The sequence below is a fragment of the Otolemur garnettii genome, unplaced genomic scaffold (genome assembly GCF_000181295.1).
Source record: "Otolemur garnettii isolate 467f Iridium unplaced genomic scaffold, OtoGar3 scaffold00017, whole genome shotgun sequence".
In the NCBI taxonomy this organism is placed as follows: Eukaryota; Metazoa; Chordata; class Mammalia; order Primates; family Galagidae; genus Otolemur; species Otolemur garnettii.
Genome location: NW_003852412.1, coordinates 15,886,884 through 15,909,904, shown reverse-complemented (window position 1 = coordinate 15,909,904; position 23,021 = coordinate 15,886,884). Strand labels below are relative to the sequence as shown.

Here is a 23,021-nt window from a genome sequence, read left to right as displayed (position 1 = left end):
AACTTCATCAGCTGCTTCATGCATTTTTACACTGGTCTGTATGTCTCTCAATATCACTTGGAAAATTGCTTCTGAGTCAGTTTCATTACAGATTGCCACCTCACCATCCATTGCAACAAACCCTTCAAAACCTTCTTCAAATTCTGCCATGGGAGATAAACTGCCTGACAGGGCCAAATCATCCTGCTCATGTCTTGTGACAAATCTAACTTTCTTTTTTTTATTTTTGACACAGAGTCTCACTCTGTCACCCTGGTAGAATGCCCTGGTGTCCTAGCTCACAGTAATCTTAAACTCTTGGGCTTGAGCAATCCTCTTTCCTCAGCCTCCTGAGTAGCTAGAACTACAGGTCCCCACCACAACACCTGGCTAGTTTTTCTATTTTTAGTAGAGACAGGGTTCTCGCTTTGCTCAGGCTGGTCTCAAACTCCTGAGCTCAAGCAAGAAGAATCCATCTGCTTTAGTCTCCCAGAATGCTAGGATTACAGGCATAAGCCACTGTGCTCAGCCCAAATCCAATTTCTCGAAACACTTCTGTGTCATTTCTGACTAAACTTATCCCAAGCAGCACTGATCCAGAGAACAGCATCCAGAGCGTTGACTGATACAGCAAATGAAGTTGCTTCCACAGGCAGACCACAGGTTTGTGTTTTAGTAAAGACCTACTGCAAGAGCTCGGCTTGTGCATCTTAAATTTTTTTTTTCATTTCAAGTTAATGTGAGGATACAAACAACCGGGTCACAATCTCTGAGTTTTCTTGTAGCTGTGTCCCACACCCAAAACATGTGCCCACTGTGCCCATTAAGTGGGAGCACCCCAAACTCCCCTCCTCCCCTCTCCTTCTCTCTCATTCCTCCCCCAACTTGAACTGGAATGAGTTTTTCTCCTATGTGGGCATGAATTAGATCATCTACTGGCTTCTTATGGGTATTGAGTACATTGGGTATTTGGGTATTTTCCATTCTTGTGATACTTTACTAAGAAGAACGTGTTCTACTTCAATCCAGGTTAACACAAAAGATGTAAAGTCTCCATCTTTTTAATAGCTGAATAGTATTCCATGGTATACATGTACCACAGCTTGTTAATCCATTCCTGGGTTGGTGGGCATTTAGGTTGTTTCCACATTTTGGTAACTGTATATTGAGCTGTGATAAACAGTCTAGGGCAAATGTCCTATGATAAAAGGATGTTTTTTTTCCTTCTGGGCAGATGCCTAGTAGTGGGAATGTGGGGTCAAATGGGAAATCTAAATTGAGCTCTGTAAGGATTCTCCATATCTCTTTCCAAAGAGGCTGTATTAGTTTGCAGTCCCACCAACAGTGTAAAAGTGTTCCCCTCTCTCTGTATCTGCACCAGCATCTGCAACTTTGGGACTTTGTGATGTGGGCTAATCTTACTGGAATTAGGTGGTATCTCAGGATGGTTTTGATTTGCATTTCTCTAATGATTAGAAACAATGTTAAATGTTTTGATGATGCCTTGGTAAGAAGGTTGGAATTTGGGGGTCATGTCTGTAGGCAGAAATTTCAGTGTCATGGTTATGAGATGATTTACTTGCTAGGACAGATGTCTACTTTCAGTAGAATAGACTGTTTCTTCTTCTTCATTTCTTGCTCTATATTCCTTACCCATTCATCAAATAGGGCATCAGTCATCCTCACACATCTGTTTGCTCTCCAAGTGACAGAGGCACTGTCTTTGGGCTTCAGGTTCTTCAATGTGTGTGGCTTTGCCAATTCACCAATCACCAAGGGCTTTAGTTTCTCTCCAGTTGAGCTAGCACAAAGCAGAGCTGTAAAACATCTTTTGGAAAGTTTTCCACTTTTATACTTGTCACCCTTCACAGCAAGTCTCCTTCCAGGCATCACCTTAAAAAGAGGCTATATTCATCAGCACTTAAGATATCATCTTTGAAGCCTCCAGTGAAGTCTAGGAACTTTTTTATTTTCTGATTTTTTTTTTTTTTTTTTTTTTTTTGAGACAGAGTCTTATTCTGTTGCCCAGGCTAGAGTGCTATGAGCATGGTATCAGCATAGCTCACCACAACCTCAAATACCTGGTTCAAGCAATCCTCCTCTCTCAGGCTCCTGAGTAGCTGCGACTACAGGTGACTACCACAACACCCAGAGTTTTCTATTTTTAGTAGAGACAAGGTCTCACTCTTGCTCAGGCTGATCTTAAACTCCTGAGCTCAAGTGATCCTCCCACCTCAGCCTCCAAGAGTGCTAGGATTATAGGCATGAGCCATCAGGCCCAGCCGCCCCTTTTTTTCTGATTAATATGAGGGGACATATAATTAGGCCACATTTTTTCCTTTTCTCTTTTTTTTTTTTTGAGACAGAGTCTCACTGTCACCCTTGGTAGAGTGCCATGACATCACAGCTCACAGCAACCACAAACTCCTGGGCTTAAGTGATTCTCTTGCCTCAGCTTCCCAACCATCTGGTACTACAGGTGCCCACCACAATGCCTGGCTATTTTTTGGTTGTAGTTGTCATTGTTGTTTGGCAGGCCTGGGCTGGGTTCAAACCCGCAGCTCCAGTGTATGTGGCTGGCACCCTGGCCACCGAGCTACAGGCGTCAAGCCTAGGCCACATTTCTTGCATTTGTAAGAACTTGCATTTGTAAGGCAAAGTCTAAGTTGTAGCCATGTCCCTCACATAGGAAGTGTGCCATACAACCTCACATTGTTCCCTCTGGAAAAGAACCCATCTATCTCCCTTCTCACCTCCCTCCTTGAATTCAATTGAATTCAAGTGAGCATATTGTTGATAATCTTTAAGTTTCAAATTAGTATGGAGTACATGTTATGCCTGTCTTTCCATTCTTGTGATACTTTTCTTCAGGAGAGTGTTCTCCAAATTCATCCAAGTTGTAACAAAGGATACAAAATCACCATCTTTTTATGGTTGAATAGTATTCCATGGTATACATATACCACAGTTTACTAATCTATTCATAATTTGAAGGATATTTGGGGGTTGTTTCCACATCTTTGCAATTATAGATTATGCTGCTATAAATACTCAAGTGCATATGTCTTCATGGTAAAATGACATTTTTTCTTTTGAGTGGAAAAGATATTTGCAAGCTACTAATCTGACAAATGGCTAATAACTAGAATCTACAAAGAAATCAGGCACATCAACAAAAAAAGAGCAACAACCCCATTAAAATCTGGGCAAGAGACATGAACAGAGTCTTTTCTCATTAGGACAAATGGCCAACAAACTCATGAAAAAATGCTCATTGCCTCTATTCATGAGAGAAATGCAAATCAAAACCACTTTGAGATATCACCTAACCCCAGTGAGAATGGTCCACATCAAAAGGTCCCAAAACAATAGATGCTGGTGTGGAGAGAGGGAACACTCTTGCACTGTTGGTGGGACTATAAGCTAGTACAGTCTTTATGGAAAGAAGTATGAAGAGTTCCCAAACAACTAAAAGTAGACCTTCCGTTATATCCCAAAATCCCATTACTAGATATCTACCCAAAAGTCCAGGAACTTTTTGATGAACTCTTCCACAACTTCTACTGGAAGTTCATGGGATTCACCATACTAGACTTTCTAGGAGATCTCTTATTGCAGTTTAAATTTCTTGAGCCAATCACTTGATGTTTGGAAATCTGTCCCAAATTCCCATCCCAATTTTTTAGCCACTTCTTGGATCATTAGTCCAGAGATTTTGGTGTTAATTCCCCTCAGATGTTTGAACCAGCTTAATGTGGCTTTGTTGACTTCACCAAGGGAAGTTTTCCTCCTTTTCTGTAGTAGGTCTCTGCTTTCCTTATTATATCTCTAAGTACTCATGTTTACATTTTTGGATGTGGCTAACTGTGGTCTTGCTAACACCCAAATCTTCTGTTATCTTTCTTTGGTTGCTGCATTCCAGAAAACGTAGATCAACCTGTTTCTTCAATGTCAGCTCTTTGAGTTCTTTCCTTTGGGCCATCATGTCTCAATTAACTATAAATGTTTTTAGTAATTATAGAATATAGCTACAATTCAGACCAGTCCTCCACATTGAAAAATATTTTCCACTACATGTGATAAACAATGGGATGTCAGGCCCAATCCAACATGTGGTAATAATAAAACATGAAAAAAGAACTTATATTAAAGAAAAAATATAATTAATGGAACACATTTCTGTTGGTTTACGTGTCTTAGACCAGTCATTTTTAACTGTGTGCCATGAGAAGATCCTAGTTGTACCACAAAAAATTTTAAAGACCATTAATTAAATTATTTTTAAAAAAAAGAAAAGAAAAAGAAAAAATAATACAGCTAAGGGGCAAAGCCCACCCTTTCTACCCCTTGGTATAGAGTGGACTCAACTGGTCAAGTTATAGAGGGTAAATTACTATTGTGTGTCACAGTCCAAGTGGTCAAGATACAACTTACAGAAGTAGTTAATATATAGAGAGGTCAGTCTTCCACTGAGTACATGAAAATTAGGTCAACTTAAGGAGGTGGTCAATGTAGGGCAGGTGTTAATTATAGAGGTTCTGCTGTATATAGTTTGAAATCTTACTGATTTTCCAATACATGTTAATATTATAGAATTTTTATTTAACATCTTTATTTTATATTAATCACTTTTATCTTACATTATAAATCTTAGCTCCTGATGGCATTAACATAAGTATTTATTTGCATTATAATAAAATAGATATAAAATAATCATAAAAGCATAAAATATCAATAACACTATTAATAATGAGACTATTAAAAACAAAGTTTAAGATTTCCTTGTAGCACTATTTATCCTTTAATTATGTCCCATTAAGATGTACAGTAAAAATATTATGTTCTCAGGTCACTTGAAATAATTTTTTTCTTCTAATACTTCTAATAAGCCAACATATATTGAACTCTTCCTATATACCAGGTACTCTGCTAAGTACTTTCATATGTGTTTTCTCACTATCCTTATAATAATCTACTAAATATTATTATCCCCATTTAATAGATGTAGAAACAAAGTCTCTAAGAGAAAAACAACTTGCCTAAGGATACAAGTCATACTTAAGATTTAACCCAGGTCTGAACAACTCCAAAGGCCAACGTCTTAACCATTGTGGTACTCTGCCTACAAATTTCACTTTCACTTTTAAACCTAATCTAGCCTTTAGCACATGATTGCCATTTGCTACTGATGCATATCCCCTTTGATGTGCTCCTTGCAAAGCAACCACTAAAGGCCTTGTAGCCTGGAGTCTTAGAGCATAGGCCATCAATTAAGGACACCTAGGCAATGACTTTCACACCACTAAAAATTTAGTAATGGCAACCCTATTCACAATGGAACTATAGACTGGTGAAGGAGGTCTCATCAAGATTTGAAGCAGATTTGGTATCCATTTAAGTGGATATAAAATTTTTTAAGTAATTTGGAGGAAAAAGTATAAAAGTTAAGCAAAAAATAATTAGGTAAATTAAATTAAAATAAATTTATTTAGTAAAGTAAAATAGTTTAAATAACAAAATTAATTTAAAGCATAGTAAATTTAGAATAAAGTAGGTATTTAACAATCATGGCAGAATTGAGGCTAGTTATCTAGGTCTTATCAAAGTCTCAGTTTATGAATACCCATTTTTATCATTATACCTTGCCACCTCTGTGTAATTTCTCTATAACACAAATTATTCCAGAAATAAAATCCAACTATAAGCAATCCTCAACTTTTATACACTGCACTTTTAAATAACCTAAACATTTGTTTATGAATTGTTACATTAAGATATGTAAATTGCTTTTCTTATGCCAAATTAAGACATGCCTTCATCAGCTGATGACAGAAGGTTTGTTTTGAGTTTATATATAGGGTGGCACTATCTCCCAGTAGATCACTTTCACATGGGTCATCATTTTTATCTGTACTTTAGTGTTTATGTAATTATGTAACTATTTCAGTGCATTTTGCCTTTTTTTTAAGGAGCAGAAAACAATGATACTTATGAAGGCTAAGACTTAGAGTAAATACAAGATGAGAAATCACAAGGCAGCCCAAAGTAGCAACTCTTTTGCTTCAATTGATTTGTCGGACTTAAAGTGTTCAACTGTTTTCATTTGTATAGGTAAAGAACATTTAAAAAGCACAAGTAAAATTTCTTTAAAAAATCCTCAAATGTTATATCTTAAAAGCAATGTGAAATTTAACATTATACAATGTTTTTTAGCTCTCAGGAACAGAAAGCAGATTAATCTCAATATTTAATTTTCAGACACATATTTAAGAGTCCATGAATGCACAAAAACTACCTGGGATTCTTGGCACTATGTCCAGAGAAAGTTAGCAACTTGTTTATGCAATGTCAGGCTTCATGAACTAAAACAACAAGAACCCGCCACCTCCGGCACATGGAGCTGGCACCTCACTCCTTTGAGCCACAATGCTTGTGTATTTTTATGATACATCATAATAAACATCCATTGACCACGTAGTTGCAGGGAGATCCTAAGAACATTAACAATTTACACATTTACTTCTGCCATTCTTTCCTAATACAAGAAAGGATGAATTCTGCAACAGCAAAGGCTATGGTAAGAGTAAATCTTAAACATTACCTTGAACATTTACTCGAGAGTAAAACTGATTATCCAAAAATAAGTGGGGAAAGGCTTTATTTAAAGCTTGTTAATTTATTTTTACTTCAAAGCAACTTTCAAAAGCAGAGAGTAAGGAACCTAGACTGTGCTTGGGTCTGCAGTCTCTGAACTTGGAGCACGGACTCCCTTCTTCCTCCCAGTCCTTCTCTGCCCTCACCACATACATCCTCTTACCCCTGCTTTCGGGGACCTGATTTCTTTCTTCACTCCAATCTCATCTGCTTTCTGCCTTTCAGAAGTCCATCAAGATTTATTACCCTTTGAAGATACCTTTTTTGGTTTTTAGTCCTGATAAAAATTTACCTATTTATTTTTCAAAATAGTTTTTCCTTCATTTCTAGGAATTTTGAGAGAGAGTGAAATGAGTTAGAGTGGACAATGAAGCTGGACAGGTAGCAGGAAGTCACAATATGGGACCCTGGACATTCTATTATGGAGTTTCCATATTATTCTGTTATGAGACAGAGCTCAAATTGACTGCAAAGGGGAAATGGGACTTCATCAAAGGTTTTTGTTGTTTTGTTTTGTTTTGTTTTGTTTTGTTGTTGAGACAGAGTTCCACCCTATGCCTGGAGCAGAGTACAATGGCGTCATAGCTCACTGTAACCTCAGACTTGAGCTGTGGGCATCCCGCTGACTCAGTCTTCGGAAGCCGCTGGGATTACAGGTGCTCACTGCGGTGCCTGGCTAGGTTTTTCATTTTTTTAGGAGTTGAGGGTCTCACTCTCGCTCAGGCAAGTCTCAAACTTCTGAGCTCAAGCAATTCTCCCTCCTCAGCCTCCCACAGTGCTGGGATTACAGGTGTGAGCAACCGCGCCAACCATCAAAGGGTTTTTTTGTTAAGGATTAATTTAACTATGGCACCAATCTGTGGATGGGAGAAGAGTGGGAAGGCTGCTCAGATGAGAAGCTGTACTTCCCTTTGCTAGGGCGGATGCAGCTGAGGTGAAGCACTAGGAGATTATGGGGGCAAAAGAAAGGATGAACATGTGGTAAGGCCTCTCTTGACAGGGCAGGAGAGAATTCTCCTTCTGAGGCTCCTGTGCTTCTGTCCCCACCTTCTACTCTCCCTTCTTGGCCTAGAGAATTCAGAACAATGTACTACTAATCAGTATGGCATATTTGGTGCTAAAAAGCTTTTACAGAATTTTCTGAGAACCTAAGTGCAACTTCATTAGTAGCATTACTTCTGCAAAAACATACACAGAAAAATTCAAACCACCAACTAAAAATCATAACTGTAAGGTGGCTGTCTACATGCCAGAAACTGTGCTGCACTCTTTGAATGAAAAGTATCTTTTAATGGCTGGGCACAGTGTCTTACACCTATAATCCTAGCACTCCGGGAAGTCAAGGTGGGCGGATGGCCTGAACTCAGGAGTTTGAGACCAACTCAAGCAAGAGTGAGACCCCCATTTCCACTAAAAATAGAAAAACTAACCAGGTACTGTGGCAGGTCCCCGTAGCCCTAGCTATTTGAGAGGCTAAAGCAAGAGGATTGCTGAAGCCCATTAGTTTGAGGTTGCTGTGAGCTATGACACTGTGCCACTCTCCCCAAGGTGACAGAGTTAAACTCTGTCTCAAAAAAAAAAGAAAAGAAAAATATTATTTAATCCACACAACAACCGTATAAGGAGAATATTATTATTTTTCCTACTTTATGAATAAAGAAAATATACTCTAGAGACATTAAGTAACTTGCCTAAAATCTAGCTAGTAAATGGTAGAGCAGGTATTTGAACCCTGGCCTATCTGACTGTGAAGCTCATGCACTTAACCAGTATTTTTAATATAGGAATATAATTGTTCTCAATGAATACACCACCTTCTTGATGGGTTTGGAAAAGTCAGAGGTATGGGATAAGAATTATTCTATTGACTAGATGTCAGTAGCATCCAGTCCCACTGAAAAAATACTGATTTAGAAGTATTCTTCCTATTCTGCAAAGCTCCAGGTATAAAAATTAGGACTGCTTTGACTAAACAAAATTTTTAAATAATTTGCATGTTTCATTAACTTACACTTTTTTTCTCATCAAGTTTGCCTGAAAAGTGGTATTTTACCTTTCTATAAAGGAAAATTATCCTGATTCTCTAAATATTGTCAGGATTCTTCTAAAATTGAAAAATAAAACTGATGGTGCCAAAGTGATCTAGAAACAAACCTGAAGGTATGAGTGACAATATGTATCCTCTTTAAGGAAGCCTCTGGATGTAGGTATAAACAAGATTACCTTTAAAACTAACTTCAGAAGCAAGACAGGGCAGACAAAGGTATTTTAACTAAAGCCAGGGTATAATGAAACTTTTGGGGGTGATGGATATGTTCACTTTCTTGATTGTAGTAAAAGTCCACAGGTGTATAGATGTATCACAACTTATCAAACCGTACACTTTAAATAATGTTCAGTTTATTCTATACCAATTACACTTCAATTTTGTATTTAAAAAACAAAAATAAATTTCTAGGGCCTGAAAGGCAAAGCAATAATATAACTATTATCTCCAAAAAGTTCCAGAAAAAGATTACGCTACTAGGTAATATGATAGAAAGTTTGAAGGACATAATGAAGTGACCAATTCACAATTCCTTTCGAAAAAGCAGCCCAGGATTGCAGAAAGTAAGTGACAAAAAATACTAACACATCCAAATTCAAAAGATGGGGATTTACTTTGCTCAGACCCCCTTTTCCCAGTTCAGATCAACAGTAGGCAGTGAGGCAGGGCTGGAGGAGAAACCAGAGTTGTGCTATGCACACATCCAATCCCAGAGGTCAGAAACTGGACCCCTCTGCCCAAATGTTATGTGTGACTACGGACTGCTGTGTTTGGTTTGGTCCTCACTGTCTGAAAAATATCTTTTGAATTAGTTGCCAACATTTAAAAATGCAGAGATTTTTCCCTCTGAATCTACATTTAACATTTGAGCCCATGTCTCAAACCTGGCCACAGGCCAAGCACTCCCTGGTCAGCCACAGACCCCTGGACTCAATCTTCATATTGTCTGACTCTGGCAGCTCAACCCCCTTACATTACCACTCCCACCCTGACATCCACAGATGTTTGAGTTTGAAGTTCTTGCCCAAAGGCTGTAAAGAAGCCTGAGCTGTTGCTTTGTTTTGTTTTGATACTATCTATGCACTTATCCCCTACATGAAAGTGAATTGTCCTTAATTAGAGGTGTAACTCTCACTACAAAGGATAGAGAAATTTCCTAACTAGCCAGCCAGTGGCAGCAAAGAAGAAGACTTAGCAGTTCCTTTTTAGAGACAGACCAATAATAAAAACAAATCCTGAAAACTGGTCCTTGGGGCATTAGTTTACAACCTCAGTGAAGAAACTTCTGACAGATATAATTTCCGTCCTGAAGATCCTCCCCTGCCCTGCCCTTGTCTCCCCCTACACACAAAGGGACATACAGTCCCTGCTCCCTTTTTAATCTTCTCCTCCCCTATTCTGCTAGGTCACTGAAATGGTAACAGGAGATGAGGTCTTGCTATGTTGTCCAGACTGGTCTAGAAAACACCTGGCCTCTAGTAATCCTCCCACCTTGGCCTCCCAAAGGGCTGAAACTACAAACCAAGAACCACCACAGTGGCCCCTTTTACATTATTATTACTAAATAGAAGCAAAGGAAAAAATGTTTTGAAATGTGTTTATATTATTAAGAAATTCCCAATTAACACAGTCCTCAGTATTTCATAATTTGTGATTGTTTGATTATGGTTTGGTTTTAAGATTATCTTTTTGCTCTCTAGAAACAAGTAGTTTCCTAAGAAAATTAATAGTGTAAACAAATGATTTGAAGTACCAAGAAAGCATCTGTTTACATTCAGATAATTAATGTGCTAATTCTTATCTCTTAAATTAAAGCAGGTCACCTAAAGACTTTTCTAAATAATACTTCATTAGCCTAATAATGAGTATATATATTGAAATAATAAAATGGACATCTGTTTTAAAACATTCCTTCAATTTAAACCCTTTATAAAAACAAACCAGTTTTTATAACTTAGTTTCAATTACTGGGGTTTTACACAGCAATGAAATAAAACAAACAAAAAAAAATCTTTCATTGAAATATAAAACATACAAAACAAAACTTTCTATTCGTACCTTTGACGTTCTCCATTCCCAGCCATCACCTATTTGTTGTGAATGTTTAATAAATTCTGCACAATAATGCTGGAATGCTTTTTCTCCAAAGAACTCATCTCCTTCCATGTTAAGTGATAACTGCAATATAAAAGCTAAGTATTAACATCAAATGTAGAATGAATACCAAAAGAAATTCTGCTAATTGACTTACTCCTTGTTTTGTTTTGTTTTGTTTTGGCCAGGGCTGGGTTTGAACCCACCACCTCTGGCATATGGGGCCAGTGCCCTACTCCTTGAGCCACAGGCACTGCCCCGACTTACTCCTTTAAGTAAACCATAATTTGGGATGTAGAATGAAAAATAACCTCAGGACCACTCCAAAAACTATTTTTGTTTTTTCCATTTTTTCACTCTTTCCACATTTTTTTATTCAGATGAAAATAGGATGTACATGAAAACTCAGAACCTAGATGTGTAACAAATATGTATCTAGTTTTTTATAATTACAGGTATTTTTATAAATACTAATGTTGAGTATAGTAAAAATCCTGGTATATTTAAGCAGGATGTCTATTTAGTAAAAAGTTTAGTTTGTCTGTAAGTTTCGTATGGAAAGCTTAATTTTTCCTACTTCCTCTAAGTTAATGCTTCCATACAACCTCCTTAGAACTTCCTTCTCTACTTCCTACCTTAGGACCTATTTTAATAGTGTAACAGCAATTAGTGTGGCAAAGCTATTCTTTACACTTTATTAGAAAGTTCAACTCACTAACCAATGATGCTCTAAAGCCTCAAATTGTTTCTAGAGGTATAAGGTTATCTTATAATAAATCACCTTTTAATTACTTGATCAAATCTACAAACATGAATATTTATGTGTTTTCAATTCAAGTGTGTCCAAAATATGAAACATTATTTATAGAAAGAAAATTCTAGAGCAGAAAGGAAACACATAGATCATGTAATTCAGGCCTCTCAATGAGAAAATTCAGACCAAGTGAATCCTCCCATTCCCTCAGTAGGGTTAAGTGTCATCAGGACTACTGCTTATGGTGGACACTGTACCCAACACTTTATGTCCCCATGTAATCCTCACACAACCCACAGGGTGATGTTATTTCCATTCCTCAGTTGAAAATGAGAACATAATCTGCTCAAGAATATAAACAATAGAAATATATATATATATTTCTATAACAATATTTCTATAAACAATATATATTCTATATTTCTATAAACAATATAAATTCTATATTTCTATAAACAATATATATATTGTTTATATATATATATATAAACAATACCAAAAAAATACAAACGAGAAAGGACTCAAACTCTCATTTGTCTCCAGGACCAATGATCTGTCTATACTGATTCCCAAACCAATGCTATTCTTGGTTATTCAAATTTAGTATAAGCTATAAAAGAATCTGTTCAGTTATCCAACAAATACATATGGATATCTATTAAGTAGTAGGCACTGTGCATGGGGAAAATTACAAAAATGAAAAAATATGTAGTCCTTGCCTTGTAAGAGCTCATATTCTAACAAAAGAAGATAAACAATACAAAATAATTACAGTGGAAACTCTCTTTACCCACCTCCGTGCAACCAACTTGCTAGGTTGATAGACACAATGTCCAGTTCTTCTATAAAACACTGACATCTACAGCAAGTTGCCCATGAAGCACCTCCGTTCTATAGGTTCACTGTACATTTACAAACCAGACCCTTGCATCATAAATATATACTTGAATTAAATGTTAAACAAACCAAACCAATAAAATATAAGCAAAAAAAGAAAGAGTACTGTTATTCCTGTGATTGAATGTCTTGGAAAGACTCAAAGACTTCGTTTTCTCTGTAAGAAAAACAAGCTGCTGTTGAACTAGGTATGGACAATGCAACTGAAAAGACTGGTAAGGAATGAGACCCAGGTGAGAGAAAGATTTAAACAGATTCCCAGCTTTCTACCTTTACAGGTGGTGGTACACTGACTGAGACAGAGCTCCCGGAAGAATAGATTTCAGGTAAGAAATGGGATTGGTTTGGCCATATTGAGTTTGAGGTTGAAACACCCACGTAAAAGGATCAAGCAGGTATTTTGAGGGGAGTCTTGAACTCAAAAAGAAATCTGAGTTAGAAATGTTGTTCTAAATGAGTATTAAATAGATAGTAACAGAACTGACTTCATCACTCAGAGAGAGAATGCAGAAATAGAATAGGAAGAGAAAACTGAAATGGAGCAACCAGATAAATAGTTTTTCCAACTGTATGATGATCCTAATGTAACTCCAAGAGACAGATACTAAATTTTTAATATTTACTTTAATTCATAAAGAATACTAACATATTAAGAAATATTTTTAAAATTATAACAAATTCTTACTTAATAACAAAATTAAACTAAGTAAAAACTCTTCATTCCCTAAGCCCTCCAGTTACTTGAGGTTTACTGAACTATTGAAAATGCTACTGGAAACATAAAATTTCCCTCAATAGCCATAGCTTATCTAATTAACAGTACTGTGCTACTAGCAAGATGATTGAACATGAAAACACTAATTAATATTTGGTTGAATACTTTTCAAATTATCTAAGGACTAGGCTTTGCTGAAGGATGTTACATCCAATAATACAAACACTTATAGCTTGATTACAAAATTAGGAACTATACTATATTAAAAAGATATCCATCTCAACTTGAATCATCATAATGTACCATAATGAAATATCATGGAATAATTATTGTTTCTTTGCTCAAGAATATTTCAGCTCAGAAATGTAAATATAATTCAATCAACATTTTTATATGCACTTTTCAAGTTGTAATACTCTCTGGTCCTCTAGCAGGTCCATTCCTTAGTAGAGGAAGAAATTAGAATCTCAGAACTCTCTATTATGAGATGGCTGAAAATACGGTCAAAAACAGAAATAACCACAACTGTGGATTATTAAGCAATAATGGCAAGAATGATCCTTATTTTGCAAATGAAAAACCTTAGACCTGTGAACTGCCTATGTTTCCAGACAATAAGTTATTTTAAACTAAATTCAGGCTAGAAGTCACAATAGAACATAGGTGAACTCTGGGTAAAAAGATGAATTTCAATTCTCATCTCATCCTAAACAATGAACCTCTCATTTCTAATTATAAATTGAAGTCAGAAATGAGTTAAAGCTCTGTGTGTCATAAAGTATAAGTTGTTAATACATCTATTTTGCTTGAGTATTACTCTGGCTCAACATCTGTTTGATTTTTTTTTTTTAATGTTCAATCAAAACCTTTTTTTAATGTCTTCAGCAGAGGCTAAAGATTGCAAATACAGAATAATTTTCCTCACCAAGTGAAAGAAGTCTTTCCAAACTATAAGTTAGCTCTCAGACTAGTCAGGGTGAGGAAGCTTATTCTGCTACTGCTCAAATCTATCTTTTCAGAAAAGCAGCCCCAGTGAATTCTAACACTGTGTATAATGATTGTTCAAATGATCTTTTTTAATTAAAAACAATTTTTTTTTGCTACCACTCTCCACATTTTTATGTGGTTTTTAATATAATGTGTATGGAACTAATTTTTTTGTGGTTTTTTTGGTCAGAGACATTTCTTTTGAGGAATCTATAAATCAATGTGTGTCAGAGTCATAATGAGACTAAAACACTATGAGAAACATAACTAAATTTCCTGGAACTTAAGATCATTTACAAAAATGTGATTACCATAGAACATGCTCTGCATATATTTAAACATTAAAAATCAGTTTGCGCTAATAAAAGTAGGCTGCTTCCACTATACTTGTTCCTCCTAGCAACAATTTCACATTATTTATAACCCTAAATATAGACTCTTTCCTTAAAAAACATGCAATAACTAGCTAGGAGATACAAATGTCACCCTGTTACCTTTATGGCAATTTGGCTTGAATTTATTAATCACTTACCTACCAAGGTCCTTGGACAGTGGTCCTCAAGTTTTAGACAGCAAGGAAGAACCCAGGGTGAAAATTTAAATGTGAAATTTTAGGCCCTGGCCAAAAAGATTATCTGATTCTGAACCCTTCAAAATGAGCACTTTTAATTACAGACAGGGATATTTTTGATGAGAAATCATGGTAGAAAACTGAGACAATAGACGAATCATTTTAAAAGAGTTGGTGAAAGATCTGAATCTCAAGGCATTTGGCAGCCTTAGTGGGGCACAGAAGGCATGGCCCTGGGCAAACCAATATATAGCATTGAGAAGCATCAAGAGAGGATGTCAGATCAGTCATGACAGCAGCTGACCAGCTGGGCTCAGTTCTCCCTCCTTCCCTTCCCATTGAAATATATATCCCAAATTAAAGTTTAAACAGAAGGCAACATTACACTTGGAATAGAAATGAGGGATCTCTACTGGTAGCTAGTGCTTGTTCTGACTTCTGCAGCACCAGGTCCAGTTAGGAAAAGGGTAAGAAGGCATTTCACTCTCCCCTATTCTGTATCCCCTTCAAAGAAACAGATCCTGAGTCGTGAGCCGCCTTCCCCTACTGGCTTGTAGCACCCGTTGGTAATTCTCTTTCAAGGCAGGCCCCTGCCAGTAATGCAAGATGAGTGGCCAGTGGGACACTGAACACTACACAATGAGTGATGGGTACCTGCAGAACAGAAGGAGCCCTCAGAATGGCAGTGCGACCACCAATACCCCCCAAATTCCTTCAGATCACACAAAAATACTCCCCTCATTCAGGACCAAAAGATTAAACAATAAGAAAGGAAGACCTCTCCCTTTCCTTTAAGAAAAACACCTATTCTTCATAAATTTGATTATACCCTTCCAACTGCTCTCCAACCTAGAATTGTGAAAGATTCCTCCAGCACTTAAAATGAGGGAGATGAAAGACTGCTTGCTCACTCTGACCAGTTAACACCATACCTACACAAGTCTGTCTCTGTCAAGGTAAGTAAACTAAAAATATCAACACGGGCGGTGCCTGTGGCTCAGCGAGTAGGGCGCCGGCCCCATATACCAAGGGTGGCCGATTCAAAACCAGCCAAACTGCAACCAAAAAATAGCCAGGCACTGTGGCAGGCGCCTGTAGTCCCAGCTGCTTGGGAGGCTGAGGAAAGAGAATCACTTAAGCCCGGAAGTTGGAGGTTGCTGTGAGCTGTGATGCCACAGCACTCTACTAAGGGCAATAAAGTGAAACTCTGTCTCTACAAAAAACAAACAAACAAACATCAACACAACCACAAACCCCAGACCAATGGGAAGCTCTAGCCTAAGAAAAGACGAGCACTGCCATAAAGAGGCAGAGGGAAAGCTTGCCTTTTTTTTTTTTGTAATGGACTTAGCACTGGGAATCAGAGAAAAAAACTGCAAAATTATCTACACTATGTTCCCAATTGAATAAGAAAAAGAAAAAGGAAACAAAGCCTCTAACAGAAAGAGATGAGGAAAGAAAAAACAGCTGAGATTAAAAAGGAAACTGGAAAGAAATTCAAACATAATAGTAGAAATTTAAATTCTACATTAGAGGGAACAGAGAAATGAACAGAAACTGGGAAAAAAATCAAGTCAGTATTTCAGTGTGTACACATGAGATGCGCTCCAAAGACACAGAAGAAAAAGGACCAAGTGGGAATGGTGCATACTGATTGAAAGGAAGGACAAAGAACACCATCCAGCCTAGAAATAACCACTGTTTCTGGAATGAAATCATAACTGAATGTACAATTGAAAAAATTTTCCTAAGGTGGAAAAAAACAAAAAAGATTAATTAGATTTACTCATAAATTGAAAGGATTCACTGTTTCTGAAGAAAACTGTTGGAAAGAAACCTATGCCTAAACATGGCCTAATAAAATATCTTCATTGGAAGAACAGAAAGAAAAAAGAAGAAACCAAGATCCAGGCAAACAAACAAACAAACAAACAAACAACTAGTTTACCTACAAAGGAACAAAACTCAGGATAGCATTGGCCATCTCCTCCCACAACTAGGAATGCCAGAAGATGACAGAGCACTGTCTATAATGTCTCAGGACTTCTGACTTTTACTTTGTATCTTAAAATCAGGAACAGGCATACCATAAATAATAAATTTGTAATGAACAAAAGAAAAATTCAAAAATTAAATGACCGTATGCTACATATCTCTACCTCTTCGTAGTACATAGTACCTTCCCTCAATTCAACTTTCAAGCCTATTCACCAATTGGATCTTTTTTTTTTTTTTTTTTAAGAGACAGGGTCTTGCCATGGTGCCCAGGCTGGACTCAAACTCCTATACCAACTGGATCTTTTCCCTCTCAAACAGATTTAAATGACACTTAATCTTTATGGCACTAATATCATTACTTTTTATAAAAGTTTTTTTTATATAAAACAAGACTATCTACAAGTACATTGGGGAAACTGTTCCACCACTGGGGATGACTGAAGCTGATCCACCAGCTCAAATTCTTTTGCTGCCTTTGAATAGCGGGGACTAGTAGAACAAACTCTAGTCAGCACATATGCTAATTAGCCCAGAACTAGGAACTAATAGGGTATGACCTTGGCCAAAAATATCCAACAAATAAGAAGGTACTGAAAAAATCAGCATGCTATCAGAAGCTAGACTCAGTGCCAGTCTGAATATAGATGACAGAGCAACGTGTCTTTAAAATATGGCCATGTGCCATTATGTTTCTTGGGGAAAAAAGTAAGTAGGCATTTTTTGTAATGCAAAAGACATTCTCTTTACATTTTTTATTTATTTTTGGTGTGTACGCACAAGTCTTTTTTCAGAGTTTAGATTATTAAGCCTTCTTACTTCCACAAGTTTTTCATTCATTCATTCACCACCTACAACACCCTAGACTTGATATGTGTATCCTCCTAGGAAGGAATGTCAAACTTTTCCTGGAAAAATCAGAGAAGACTTCAAAAGAAGGAGTTCTGAAGACATGAATTCAATTCTTGAAGAACTTATTTTTGAAATTTGAATAAGGGCCTAGCAGGTGGTGATAAAGGCACTCCAAAAAAAGAGTAGAGATCCTGCAGACAGGGCCCAAAAACAGTGCAAGATTTTTTTTTTTAAATAGCAGTGGATACACATAGCCCTGCTGAAATGGAGTATGGGCAAATAAGGTCCAATTGTTTCAGACTTTAGGGGGGACCAATGGGGTTTTTAGAATTGTACTGCATTGTCAAAAATAAAAAGAGTAACAGTTTTAATACAGCCATTGAGTGCTAAGGAACCAAGTATAATAAATGCCCTACTACATTCAGGATAATCCCACACAATGAAAAGTTATCCATAAAAATGCTAGTAAAGCCCCCCTTTGGTGAAATGCTAGTAAGTAGATTTGGGATTAACAAAGTCTGGAGAATTTAGGGCTTCTCAAAGTACCCTTTCTTGTCTGCAATCACAACCAGCATTTCACTTACTAAATTTCCAAGTGCTAAAAGACAAACTAAGGCACATTAAAATGTAAAAGTTCATTTAAACAGTGATTTAATGAACTGGACAGCTCTAGAATGTAAGCAGATTGAGGCTCTGAGAAAGGGGCACAAGGAGAAAGCTTTTGTAGAGTGAACAGACATGCGAGGCAAAGACAACTGTTTGACTGGATAAAGTAGGACAGTAGGCCTCATTTGGATCATCCCAGGAGAAAGTCCACAGTTAGTTTCTGGTTTCTCATTGGTTAAGCTTAAGTTTCTTTTTCCTAGAATATGACCATTTACACTCAGTTAGGTTTAAGTTTGCTTATGCAGGAACCCAGGGCCACTGAAGTCTCACCAGGCAATGGCCACCCAATTAATTATTTTAACACAGGAAGCAGTGTTTTTGGTGAGGAAGTGGTATGTTTCCTTCTTTCCTTTGACAATCATTGAAGCTCAGAACTTTGTGGCCTACCTTTAACAACTGTGCAACTTTTTTCACAGTATATATTCCAACATGAATTATTCTAATCTCATCTTTCATTTTTAAGCTTCATATGTGGTTAATTTATCTTTATTTTACATGTTATCTGTATATAACATATAGTTTATAAGCTACCCCAAATACTTTTGGAACAAAATAGGATCAAATTTAAATCTATATGCAACAGAAATAAAAGATAAAAAAAAGAAAGAAAGAAAGAAAACTAAGTAGCGATAGGAGAAAAACATACCTACATAGTATGCTGAGCCCCTAGAATCATCCTGAGAGGTTTGAGAGACTTTTAAAAAGAAGTATAATACATGGTCTTTCCTTTTAACAGTTTGCAATCAATTTTTTTCAGAATATACATTCTCCTCAAAGTAATCAAATCTTTAAGACTCAAAGTGAAAAGAAATTAGAGAATAAAGATAGTAAAAAACTCAATGTTTTGAGAATGACCACTGTTTTAAGAATTAGTATGGATCAAAATAATAATTAAAATAGCAGTATTGAGTCCTTTTTATATAGAATTGTGTAACTTAAATCCTCATGATAATACTATGAGGTATAATTACAATGATTTTCTCTACTTTATAGACGAGGAAATTGGGACAGAGAGACAAGTAACTCATCCAAGGTAACACAGCTGCTAAGTGTGGCAATTTTACCTAAGACAGTGTGGAATCCACAGTCTGTTCCCTACAGGAGCTAATTCAGCTAATCCTTGAATTGTAAGAGGATATAGAAAGGAAGAGATAGAACAGGAAAGGGGACAGAGGATGGGAGTGAACCTAGCACCAAGTTGAAATGAGGCATAGCAGGTGGGTAAAAAACTTGATTAGGAAGTATAGATTGAAAAATACAGGAAAAGCTGGTGGCCGAGAACAAGGCTTCAAATTCCAAGAAATCTGGACATGGGGTCAGGAGCCATTAGTCCCAGAGCTACTTGGAAAGCTGAGGCAGGAAGACAGCTTAGGGCCAGGAGTTTGAGACTTCATTGTGCTAAACACAGGCTCGTGAATAGCCACAGCACTCCAGCCTGGGCAACATAGTGAGACTCTCTCTTAAAAATAATATAAATATTAAACATTAAAGGATATTCCACTTACATCAGTGGGCAAAAGGAAACCACTGTAGGGTTTGAGCTCCTAAGAGACAACAAAAAGCTATCCTCAGCACAATATTAGATGGCAGTGGTATGAGATAACTCTGACTCCAAAGCTAAACTCCTATTAGTAAGTACTGTTCTTGGATCCTATATCCCATCAAGCGCTTCAAGGTTTGGGGTGCCACACTGAACATTTGGAGAAGCCTCTGATTCTGCACGGTTTTCAGCAATTTTTTCCTAATGGAGATGCCTTTGGGAGGGCGTGTTCTCCATTACCCGGCATTCCAAATGTTTTAAACCCAGCAGGGATAGAGCCTTGGGGGAGGGAAGTGCCAGAGGCACCCTTGCAAACATTTTTTTTTGCCATGGATCATCACCAAATAATTTCTACTTTTTCTTTTCTTTTTTTTATGGTTCCCTGACTGTATTTATGATTCAAACACAACCTCCTGGGTCCCAAACACATCTTCAAGCTGCAAATATAACGATCTAATCTGAAGTCCTGGGCGATCTTCTTACTCAAGCTTTACCCTCTTCTTTTTTCTAAGGGGTTGCTCACCTTTCTCATAAATTTACTGTCAAGGTAGGGTTTGTCCCACTACATTCTACCTAACATGATGGATCCATGACATAACAAAATCTTTATTAACCATATTAAATAAGGGACAGGGGAAGCAATCTTGTAACTTCCACCTCCAACTGTATCTAGTTTAGAATCACTATTTCCCCTAGTTTCTTCAATGTACAATATCAGTAACAATGTTAATTCCGTAATTTACAAGACTTTGATGTTAATTTCTTGATACTCAATATTTATTTTCTGGCCAAGGTTTTCATTTTCTAAAGTTCCCTCTGTTTGGTCACAGACCCTTCAGAAGCAATGAGAAAGAATTGTACTTGAGGTCCTCTGATGTATTTGAGTACTTACTACACAGGCCTATCTTTTTCCATCCTAAAAAGCATAAAATTAAGCTTTTCCCAATAAAGAGTGGAAATCATTATCCAATTATAAAAGTTACAAATCTGATTCAAACAAAGAGAGCCTATGGCAAAGATTTATTGAACTCACAATAAGGGAGCAAGCTACACGGTAAATGTTCAAAAGCCTTTAGGAAACTGAGCATAAACACTTAAGAAAAAAATGATATAAAGATAGGAAAAAAGATAAAAATTCAAAATAAACATTAAGTATTGAGAAATTAAAATTAAAGTCTTGTAAATTGCAGTTAAAATTGTATCAGGCAAAAGAAAAAAATTCCACAACCTTTAGGAGTACTCTTATTTTTTTTCTCCCAATCAGAAATCATTTCCGTGCTGATCTGTCAAAAAGATGTAAATACAAATATTGATTAGAAATATTGTTCTAATCAATATTACATCCAACAAAATATAGTCCCCTAGTTAATCAAAACATCCTCATGTGGGCCTGTTAGGTAAGGCTCCATTTTGACTTTGAAAGGACACGTAGCCATCCTTTTGTCTTCTTTCCAAGATTTTTGTAGTTTCTACCACCAATGAAAGTGTTTCTATAAATCAGTTAACTATTCCTTTATCACCCTCCTGCCTCTGTGCTGCCTATTCATGACCTTATAGGTTATTTGGAAGGTTTAAAAAAAAAAAACTGCAGGCTATAAATAGCAAGTTTTTCCTCCTACTTCATGAATCTGAAGCCCCTTCAAGTTACTTGGAAATCGGTCACTGGAATCGCCAGTAATATCCTTTGTTTTAACGTTATACGGACAAAAGACTTGCTATCCATTTGCAGAGTTTAAACACGAGGGAGTGACTACCCACGTCGAGGGCGAGGCCTTTGGGTTGTGTCCCAAGAGCTCTGAGGACACCAGCGGGTGCGCGCTACATGAGCCCGAGCCCCGGGGCAGAGAGACGCCGCGCCCTCGCCCTTCCCGGCGCAGCTGCCAGCACAGGGCTTGCAGCTCCCAGGCGGGAGCCCCGCTTCTCGGCCTTTTGTTTGGACGTGGGCTATTTCCCGGCCACCCGCGCCCGCGCTTCCTCCCTGTCCGAGAAGAGGGGTGAGGCCGGTGCGGGAAGCAGGCCCGGCAGGCGACGACCGGCCCGCGCTGTGGGAATACTCACCCCGCTCCGCTTGGCCCCTGACCCCGCAGCCCGGCCCGGCGGGGGCGGGGCGACGGGACCCGGGGCCGGGGAGGGGAGCGGGGAGAGGCGCCCGGGCACCGCGAGGCTAGCGCCGCGCCAGCGCCCTGAGGGGACAGCGACTGGGGCCACTAGGGCAGCGACGGCGGCAGAGGAGCGGAGCCGGGGCGCTCCGAGGCCCACCACGAGCGACCGCCCCTCCTTCCGCCGCCGCCGCCGCCTGCGAGCATGCGCACTGCGCTTTCCCGCGCACCGTGGAGCCGCCTAGCGCAGGCAGGTGACGTCTTCCGCGGCGCGCTCTGGCGCGGGGTCGACAGGGGACCAGGCTGGGACTTGGGCTGGGACTGCAGGAGCTTGGAGGGGAGGGAGGCGACACCTCCGGCCACCAAGGCCCCGCCTCTCACTTCATGGGCGGCCCTTCCCCCAGCCACACGCGGGCGGTGCCCTCCGCGGAGCACAAAGGCCGCCCCTTAACTGGGGAGTAGAGGCCAGGCCGCAGCCTGGGGGAGGGGGTGCCAGGGTACCCTATACACTAATACAAATCGCCAGAAATCTGAAAAATAAAATCGTGATCGATGAAGAAAGAGTAGATCTAGAACAAGAACGAACGACCTGGTGCCACTGGCATCGTCCTGAGAGGTGGGCGCGCCATGGCAGTGCACACACACTGCGAAAGTACGGTACCGCACCACGATTCAGCACAAGCACGGCTACTCCTTTAAAACTTAAGTATGGAGGGGGAAGTTAGGAATCCGAATACTGAGAATAGTACCATCTGCGGCCCGTGTCTCAGGGGAAAAAAATGTAGCCGCAAAATTAAACGGGGGAAATGATGGGAATAAAGACTAAAGAAAAATGTAGGAGTAACAGGGGTGATGGTACTGAAATAGCAGACATCTGAAGGAAAACTAGCATCTGCTCCTTTAAACAGCAAAATTAAATTTGTTGGAAATGCAAAGAGTAATTGCAGGCAAAGTGAAAGGAAAACCTGCCTTCAAATTACAGGGCACGGTTTTGATCTTGCAAGAGAGTTGTATAAAATAATCACCACTGGAGAAAACTAAGTGATAGGTGCAGGGGACTATAGGTCCTATAGGGACTAGGTACTATACTATCTTTGCAATTTCCTGTGACTCTATAAACTTAAAAATGAAAGGTGTTTCTTTTCTTTTTTTTTCCTGAAGGACAGGCTAC

General features: G+C 38.3%; 1 protein-coding gene across 1 annotated transcript in view; it reads right to left on the bottom strand.

The window, feature by feature from the left end:
- Positions 1-21,858, bottom strand: part of ATG10 (autophagy related 10) — a 262,904-nt gene extending 241,046 nt beyond the window's left edge. Inside the window, exons 1-2 of the mRNA XM_003786018.3 lie at positions 21,810-21,858; positions 10,739-10,858 (exon numbers count right to left, since the gene is read on the bottom strand). Coding sequence (XP_003786066.1) covers positions 10,739-10,846 — 108 coding nt within the window. The 5' untranslated portion in view covers positions 10,847-10,858; positions 21,810-21,858. The remainder of the gene's footprint in view (positions 1-10,738; positions 10,859-21,809) is intronic.
- Positions 21,859-23,021: the final 1,163 nt, after the last annotated feature.